The sequence below is a fragment of the Orbicella faveolata genome, unplaced genomic scaffold (genome assembly GCF_042242905.1).
Source record: "Orbicella faveolata isolate gen_17 unplaced genomic scaffold, um_ofav_v1 contig_13, whole genome shotgun sequence".
Taxonomy (NCBI): Eukaryota; Metazoa; Cnidaria; class Anthozoa; order Scleractinia; family Merulinidae; genus Orbicella; species Orbicella faveolata.
The window spans coordinates 21,257,501-21,267,052 of NW_028301540.1; the positions used below are offsets into that span (position 1 = coordinate 21,257,501).

The 9,552-nt window shown below is 41.4% G+C and overlaps 1 protein-coding gene and 1 pseudogene across 3 annotated transcripts in view; both read left to right on the forward strand.

The window, feature by feature from the left end:
* The window catches only part of LOC110051124 (carnitine O-acetyltransferase-like), a 13,561-nt gene extending 7,222 nt beyond the window's left edge, over positions 1 to 6,339 (forward strand). For 2 of the 3 annotated variants that reach the window (XM_089285040.1, XM_089285042.1), the window contains exons 3-6: positions 2,114 to 2,654; positions 3,074 to 3,479; positions 4,932 to 5,220; positions 5,533 to 6,339. In XM_089285040.1, coding sequence (XP_089141166.1) covers positions 2,114 to 2,654; positions 3,074 to 3,479; positions 4,932 to 5,220; positions 5,533 to 6,115 — 1,819 coding nt within the window. In that variant the 3' untranslated portion in view covers positions 6,116 to 6,339. Of the gene's footprint in view, positions 1 to 1,107; positions 1,615 to 2,113; positions 2,655 to 3,073; positions 3,480 to 4,931; positions 5,221 to 5,532 lie in introns of those variants that run through there. The other variant, XM_089285041.1, reaches the window with a different exon arrangement.
* A 2,089-nt stretch (positions 6,340 to 8,428) lies between these two features.
* LOC110051147 (uncharacterized) lies at positions 8,429 to 9,484 on the forward strand (annotated as a pseudogene).
* The last annotated feature ends 68 nt before the right edge of the window (positions 9,485 to 9,552 follow it).

Below are 9,552 nucleotides of genomic sequence, written 5' to 3' on the forward strand. Positions count from 1 at the left end.
TCGATGGATAGCGTTATCAAACAACGGGGTCATGATCGAATAATTCTTGAAGTAAACAACAACCCGCTGGTTTCATTTTTGGTAGTGTCACGCTGTCGCTTTCAGTAAATTTCAATGTAAATATTGTTACAAATCATAAAAGTATTTATACCCCTAAGCTGCAAACGATAACGAGGTCAATCGGAAGCAAAGACCCTAATTGAAGTGATTAAAATGCCAGTATTTGCATTCTTCCAATAACTAGTCTCCTATGGGAGCGTTGCGTGACGAGCCTAAACAACGGCCGCGAATTAATGTCCGACATTTCGACCTTTTGATGTTAATCAACATTTAATGGTTTTATATTTTTCTAAATGATTTTCTTTGATTTACCTGATCGTTGTCAATGGCTGATACAAGACGCTCAGTCCTCGCCCTTCGCTCACTGCGCTTCTCGTTATTGCATCGTCTTCGGGTACCTTTAATACTTAAGTTCGAATGCTGTCCATAGCGATCAACTTTGTCCTCCGGATTGCTAAGCTTTTCTGCCATACCTTCCATCCTTTGCTTACCAACGTCCGAAGTCTTCTCAGCGCTCTATTTTATATATATTATTGCTTTATTGTTTTTATATATTAACTCGATTGTTGTGTCTTATTTTAAACTTTACCATCCAAGCCGATACTATCAAACGTGGGCACAGAATTCGTCTTGTTAGCCTTCTCAATGGATAGGGAAATGACTACCTTTTAAAAATAGCTGACTTGGACAATTTCACAGACAATTTCAAGCAAATAGGTGCTGCAAAGGTTGGGCATTTTGTGGACGTTGATGACGAAACTCTTGAGCAAGACATTGGACTAAACAAGATACAAATTCGCCGTCTCAGGCGTTTCTTCGCTCAGATACAAGCTGAATCAAAGCAAAGAGATTCAAGCAGTGAAGATATTATAAAGTCATAATTTATTAGCAGGTTATTTTGAAGGTCTCTAAATAAATAGCCATGAACTATTTAAACGTAACGCAACATGGTGCATCGTAACGCAATACTTCATACCACAACAGTGCTTTTCATGCTTATAGCAAACATTTCTAATGTGATTGATAGGTGTAACGTCCGCCAGTGCTCCTAAGAAGCGCAAGCAGGCGATTTTGTCATTTGGACGCTCTGGGCAGTTACAAGTCCTGAGGAACACAGCATCACCAGAAAAGGAGCCGTGGGAAAAATATCTTCTTCCCAACCCACATATAGATAGGCTGAAGTTTTATAGCAGCGTTGTTAAACAGATTTATGAATCTTCCTTTGCTAGTAAACAAGCCGGTTTCAAGCAGTATCTGCTTGACCAACAACAAATGCGTTGGCAGTTGAATACAAAGATACAAGCCCTGTCAGATAAAGAAGACAACCTGCTGAGAAATGAGAAGTGGGGAGTCTGTCAAAACATCAAAAAGTTTATGGCAGGATCGGATGGCTGTAAAAGCAGTGATGATGTAGCGAAGTGCGAGTCCTGCTTGGTCACAATAAATGAAGCCTTTAATTCCACGGCTGACCTATTATCATTTATTGACAGCAAGCGAAAGGGGCTCTTTCATGAGGACCATACCCCGAAGACGTTTGCAAGCGACGAGCTTAAGGTGGTCTTATATCTAAAATTTTTTTTTTTTTTTTGCAAAACAACTCTGTGGAACAGTTTTGGTATCACGTTAAAGGAGTTTGCACTCTGACTTCAAAAATGAGCTTTTCCAGCTCACGTGCCACGATAGTTAATGAATAACTAGCTCCTTAGTGTTAAAAAGTGGTGTTCATTATAAACACGATAACGTAATAATGAATGGTTCGAGAAGTATTCATCGCTGTTCGCAAGCAAAATGTCAGTTAGTACAACCCACTTATATTAAACGAATTAAACTGTTCTTGCTTGCGCCATATAATGAACATCTTATTAACCAAGCTTAGCTGGTCTGTATGGGAAAATCTCGACCTCCGTCGTGTGTACAGACCTCACTGCCTTCGGTCTGTACTCACGACCTCGGTCAAGATTCTCCCATGCGACCTCCTGCTCGGTTAATAAGAGCTAAATGTCAATCCAGGATAAGATGTGCTAATACCCCTAATACTGTTTTGCTATATTAGGATGCGTGAACAACACACCAGAGACCCTGTACACGACTGTTGGTATGCACCAGCCAATCACGGGGACACATTCGGTATCCGCCATGATGAAATATATTTCCACGAAGACATCATTCCTTCACAACCTGTGACGTCGTACGCTGTGCTAATCCGGGGGAGCTCACGGAATGCTGGGACATCAGTTGAAGGCGGGATTGGAGAATTCAAGAGTTCTCGAGATGTTTCCTCGACAAGCCAACCAGATGCTATGGTTGACCGTGCTGTCTCCCTTATAGATGGACTCATGAAAGCCAGGGATTTTTACATGAGCAGTGAATTCAACCAAGATGTAATAAAGAAGACGCCACTCTCGATGCAGTGGTATAATTATATATTTTCATGCTCCATGCAGTTTCTGCCAGGCTCCATTGAGCGCTACAAGGCTCCTGCAGGTCATTCAAGGCACATTATTGTGATGGTGCGAGGTAACATGTACAAAGTGGATCTGACTTGCACCAATGAGGACGGACAAGAGATTGGTACAGCCAATAATGATCTAAGAGTAAGTAGTCAAAACTGTGCCCACGTAAACAATGTAAATGTTTAGCTTATTTCACTCTATTTTCGACTGCAATTTGGATTGCAAATGTTATCAGTTTACAACTGTACACTTAAATGAACCGAGCATTCTTTCAGGGCCCGTGAAAGTCTGGGAATACCACGATTACAATGGAATGATAACGACAACTAACAACTCGTCTTTTACGTACAGAATATAAACGATGATTGACAATTTTATTTTCCAGTGAGTTGATTAATCCCTGAGAAAAGATATAGTATCAAGGAATACCAGACATTTTTGGATGGCAAAAAGAAGGAAGATTTACTTTTGTAGTCACGTACACCCTCACGCTCGTTGTTTGGAATGTTTCGCGGCCTCGCCAGTTTTCTAATGGTTTGCTCCTTTATTTCTGACAACAGAAACAAATGAAGGAGATCTTACTGACGGATGCCTGTAGAGAATCATCAACTCCAATAGCTGTTCTAACAACCATGACTCCACCTAACAGATGCCAAGAAGAACAACTTCTCAAGTGCCTCAGCGAACGAAACGTCACAAATCTCTCGCTTGTCCGCGATGCCCTCTTCGTCGTCGCGCTCGACCCTGACGATTCTCCGAGAACAGTAAACGAAGCCATGTTCGCGCTTCACTCGGGAAACTTCATAAACCGCTGGTATGATAAAAGTGTACAGTTGGTTGTTTTCGGTAACGGAGTGGCAGGATTCGTCAATAACTATTTAGCAGCGATGACAGGAACAGTCGGCACAAACTTCGTGCGAATCGCTGTGGGAAATGAAGGTTTGTGTGAGGAGCATGCAATAAACGGTAAGTAGTTATCCATATTTTGGTTTGTGTACGCACTCTATAAATAGATTTGTTATTCATTGTCAAATGTAAACATCTCTAGCGTATTTTCGGTTGTTTTCTTCTTCACGAGTGTATGAACAGTAAAAAAACGGAAGCTTTAAAATGGAAAAAAAAATGTATTCTTTTACGAACGAATGAGTGATAAGAAGAGCAAACGAACTAACCAGAACTAACGAATGAAGGAAGGAAAGAGGAAGAAGGAAGGAAGGAAGGAAGGAAGGAAGGAAGGAAGGAAGGAAGGAAGGAAGTGCAAAAATTAGAAATAAAAAATTGATTAAAACAATGGCAAAAAAACAATGAACATTGGCAACACATACACTATCTTTTCTATGAGAATATTGTTTGTTTTTTTTTCTGCTCAGGCTAAACATTCTAATTTTTCGAGTTTGGGCTGAAAATATTCTTGTGAATTCTTAGATTACAGCGTGTGACATTTCCGTTTTAGAATATATTGGGTTATCAATTACAAGTGTTTGGTGTTAAAGTGTATTTGGAACCAAACTGTAGGCATTAATAATGGTAATAGGATTGAGTGGAGTCCAATTCGGTCTGTAATCATACGAGTGATTAACAAAATCGGACGACCGCGAAGCGGGAGTCCGATTTGTTAATCACTAGTATGATTACAGACTGAATTGGACGACGCGAAGCCCTGTTACCAATTAATCAAAACTATGACAAAATTCGAGAAAGAACAAACCATCGATTGAGCGCTGAACGATTAAACGTCGTTATGAATGCTGAAAAACACAGCAGTTTACTCAACAAAGTGCACCGCAGCAGCGCGCGCAAAATGACGCGTACTGTCCTATTACAGGCATGACGCATACACTGTCCAATTAATGCTCAAATCGGGCTGCTGATAGCCAATCACGTTCGAGAATTTTGTCATAGTTTTGATTAAAACCTGATATGCAACACATAACTTCTTTCAGAAATGTTATTAGCGTCGAACATTCTTTTCAAAATCTCAGCCTCGAGTTTATTCCTAAAATATTCTTAAAATTTCGCAAATTTCTTATACAAAAAGAGTGTGAGGGTCAAAAGAAGTCGCAGCCATCTAGGCCATCTAGCTAAGATCTAATTAAACCTCATGGGCTCAATAGCCCATGAGGGAAGCCGAATGGGCTATTGAGCCGTGGCCCTTGAAGGCGAAGGGTCTAATTGTTTTAGTATCACCCAACTAGTCGGACAGAAAGGGCAATAATAAAGTTAGCAAAAGCAAGTTGAAGAAATATTTATTTGAGAATAAAACGAAAGAAAGCGTCACGCTCGATTACGCCAATTTCACTACTCGAGGACTATTACTAATAGTCCGCTAGTAGCGTAGCCAATAAAAATGCAGAATTTGCATTTGTCCTCTAGTTGGGTGATACTAATGGGTATTATCACTTTGAAATATTTGATTAGATGACGTTGACGTGACGATCTCGCCAGAGCCTTTTGCTATCAGGTGGGATGACACTGCAGACGGGTATTTCAAGCAAAAGATTAAAAGTGTAATCAAGACCAATCGAACATCCGGGCCCTTTAAGCCAGTGTCTCAAGACGTGTTTAAAATCTGCCCTGGCTACAGTTTTGAAGAGTTGTGTAAGGAACATCGGGTTACCCCAGGTGGCGCTTTCCAAGCTGGAATGCAGCTGGCGCTCTCGAAGATTGCTGGAAGATGTATGAGTGTGAACGAAGTGGTCAGCATAAGGTAAATTTGAAGCACAGACTTGAAAAGAACGAAAATAAATACATGAAGGACAAACGAACGGACGAATTACGAACAGACCAACGGAGGAACGGACAACGGACCAACGGACGAACGGGCGAACGGACGAACGGAGGAACAGAAGAACGGACGAATCGAATGAATGAATATACATAATCGACCTCTTAGCTATAGATACACAACATTTTAAAGCTTAATTTCCCTTTCGCACAGTTTACAGCACCCTTTTCCTTGTTCGGTGTTGAAATATTTTAATTTTCCAACAACTGATCAGAGGTTTTTTTGCTTTACCAGGCACCTTCGGTTTGGTGGAATGACATTAATGGACAGCAGTATGGCAGACATGAAGAAATTCGTCGAAGAAGCTCGCAGATCATCACTGAGCATGAGTGAGCAAGAACGCTTGGCACTTAAGTCTCTGCTGAAGGAAGCGATTCAAAGCTACAAAGACGAAGTCCTGCGATATAAGAACGGCGAAATCAATCTATGGCATTTAGACTCTCTGTATAGAAATCTTGGTCTGACCAATCGCCTTCCATTTCGAAAAGCTCCACGATTAGGACTGTTGAAAAATGTAAAAGAAATTGTTTTGGGATATATTAGAGCACCTCAACTCAATATACTGCCACCCCAAGTCGCTGAAAACGTGACGTCCAATCCCTGCTGGTACCCTGAGATCGAAGCGATCGGGAGGCCTGGGGTCAAGTGCATTCTCCCACCCACATCAATGGCCCTACATTACATGTTTGGGAGAAATGCGATTTCCATCACAGTGAATGCAAATCCTGATCATCCTTGCTATAAAAATGAGGAGACCTTTGTCAAAGAACTCGAGAGTTCCTTGCGATTGGTCAAAGATTTGCTTAATACAAAATAACAACAACAAATTGCGATCTTCAGTTGTTTCAGTAAAATATAGTGGCATTCCATTACCATTGTATTTCCAAGAAATCAAGAAAATAACAAAACTTCTTAACCACAGATAATAAGTAAACATAAAATATACAATGTACATTCTTTAACCAGGTTCCCGCCTGTGACACATTCAGAAGTCGAGTTTGTCATTAGGTATAAGCACGAAAAATAAAAGACGAAAACTAACCCCAACATCTCTTTGTGACAAACATAATCAGTTACATGTCATTTAATTTCGAAAAAAAAGTGGCCAACATGGATGACAGATTCTAAGGTGTTTAGATCACGGTTTTAGCATTTAAATTATTAAATTATGATCGCAGGATCAGATTGTACGTACTCCACGGCGGGCTGGGCAGCTCTGCAATTATCAGAGGCTCTCTCGGCTGAACTAGTTGATACTCTACACAAAGGCTGCAATTACTCATTGCTTCCGCGAAATGATTGCTCATACCAGACCGGAATTAAACCAAGCATCCTTGACCCGTCTCAGACAAGCTTGTTGTCGTTGATTCGCTTTATCATTTCTTTGTGTAGTGTAGTCCCGTTGTACACTCCGATTTCATCCCGATGATCCTAATACTAAACAGTAGACCCTTTTCATAAATGACTACCAATTTTTGAATAATTCCTGAATTAGCCTCACTAGCCGCCTTTGAGAGGAAACATTCTTTTGAATTAGCCACTCAAAAACGAGGTTAGTCAGGCTAATGTTAATACTTACAAAAGGATTTATAACTGGCAACCATTTAAAAGAAGGGTCTATTATGGGGGGTGCTATCAGTCTCTCGATTTTTTGCTTTGTTTGCGGTCATCCGTAGGACAGTCTGAGTCTTTGGAGTTGGTTATCTACTTCAGTAAGGCACTGGATTTTCTCTATAGGCCATCGTTTGAAATTCTCAGGAATTCAGCCACGTTGAATGACACCCAGTTCCAAGCTAAGGCAACAGACCTCTTTAATTTGTGTTCTGGTCTGAGACAATTCCTAGGGGTCTCCTTAGGGGGGCATTACATGGCATTGGTACTCCAGAGAGCCTATCGGCAAGGAACATATCACTTCCTTTCTTATAATGAACTTGAGGTATAACTTCTGTAGACGAAGAAGCATGCATGGCTGCTGTTAAAGTGGATCGAAAACAATGGTCACAATCTGTACGTTGACGGACTCGCTACATAACATGTACTGGTTAAATCTCTCGCAAGGAAAGACCAAAAACCAAAAACTATTTCTGTATTTTCAGAGCCAAATCTCTCTCTTTTGATGTCAGGCACCACAGGCTGGCCATCCAGGAGCACGGCTGCACCCAAACCAGTCTAACTACCGTCGCACATATGGTGACCGGTGGTCTGCCATTGGTTGCTTGACACGGTCAAATGCATCTTGGTGGTGTTTCTCACTCATCCAGTCTGCGTTCTTGTCAATCAATCAATCAATCAATCAATCATTTACCTACGTATCGTCTAGTGAGCTAATCGCAATGACCAGGGAACGCGGAGACCATTTTAAAGTGGTTCGGCTAAAAAATCTGGCCAGTACATATAAACGTTAAGGCCAGTGTTTCGCTATTTATCTTGTATTTGCGTGCCATCTGGAGCCCTGGAAAATAAATTGCGGTAATAAAAGCGGTAGGGCTATAGCCCTACCAGCCCCTCCCCCACCACGGTTCCTGATGACTCGCACTCATCACCCATACTAATCGCAAACTTGACTAAGTAGTTTACAGATCCAAGAAATCGTTCTACTTCTTTGACTTCGCCTATCTGGGATTGCCATCGCTTGGATTGCCTGGACCTTCTCTGGGTCAGGTCTGACTTCGGATGGTTTTGATAAGTGGCCAATGAAGGGGACATCTGACAGTCTAGGCTTCAGTTTCTCGAGGCTCAGCTTTCATTCGACTTCTGTGGCTCTCTGTGGTTATGATCATGGTCTTGCAATGCCTCTTCTTCCCCTCTCCTTGGTCTCCCCCTTTCCTATGATTACTCTCCCCTCCACTTAGGAAGGCCTGATACCCAGGCTACGAGAGCCAGACACGATTGTGCAAACCACACCATTGGACACTTGAGAGAATTTTCAGTCTGTTTTCGCCTGTTACATCATATAATAGGTCACTTTCGATATATTAAAATCCAGTTTGATAGTGAGGCCTAGAAGACACAAACAAAAGAAATGAATAAACATGGTCATTCAATTTCCTTTGTTTGTGTCCTCTAAGCCTCACTCTACCATTCTTATCCCTAGTGTTACTCGAGCAAAAGATAGAGAGGCTCTGGAGACGAGAATATTAGCAGTCAAGATTGCGTGACGAATCATTGAAGAGCAGTCTCTTTTGAAACATGAAGGTGATTTGTGCAGGAATGCCAAAAGCTGGAGCAAAATCAATCGCCAAAGCTCTGCGCCATCTTGGACTTACGGCGTTTCATTGGGAAGAGCAAATCTTTGACTTTCTCGATCACTGGGTCAATGTTTTCGAAATTGGCATCAAGCCAGTGGTCGTGGGTCATCCTGCAGTCTTTTTCTACGAGGAAATTCAAGAAGCCTTTCCTGACTGCAAAGTGATTCTGAGTATTAGAGATGAAGATTCGTGGGTCAAAAGTGCTGTGAATCAAATAGAATTGCTGTATGCACGAAGACATAAGTTGTCCTTGTTGTCATCAACAGTGAGAAAGGCACATCAAATCTTGGACCGCTGCATTGATGCTTCCTTCGGTTCTTGTAATCCCAAATCCACGTATGTTTTTAGAAAGCTATATAGCACCCCGGGTATTGCACCCATAATCACTGTGTAAAGTGCGTTGTTCCCGCTGCCAGGCTGTTAGTTTATAAAGTAGAAAAAGGGTGGAAACCGTCGTGTGATTTCTTGGGGTGCGAGGTTCCGACAATTTCTTTCCCACATGAAAATATCAAGGGTGAATTAGCAGCACACAAGGCGTTAGAATTGACTAGATCGGGCCGACAGATGAAAAGGGAAATGCAGAGGGGTGTATTGTTGATCTATTCTGTTCTCCTGATCCTTGCAGCAATATTTATGGCCAGTTGTCATTATTGATTGCTTTCTTCCATTGCTACATTTTGAAAACAGTTACAGTCACAATGTCCTTATCTCTTTATCTAAATTCTATATATTTCTTGTGCCTTCTTTTGGGAGGCTTTGGGTTTCAGGTCTTTCAGTTACTCAGACCTGTCATTCTCATCATGTGGTAAGGGAATATGGATCAATTGATCAATCAATCAAAAATCAAATATCACAGACTTTCTCATAATATGGACCCCTCCATATTAATACGTGAACATCTTGCCCAAGCCACAACACAATAGCAACAAGTGCATTGGAACTCCCTTGGCTGCCTCGTGGACCAGGCTGTCAGACAGACATTTTTAGCCTGCTTTTCTCACTGTTA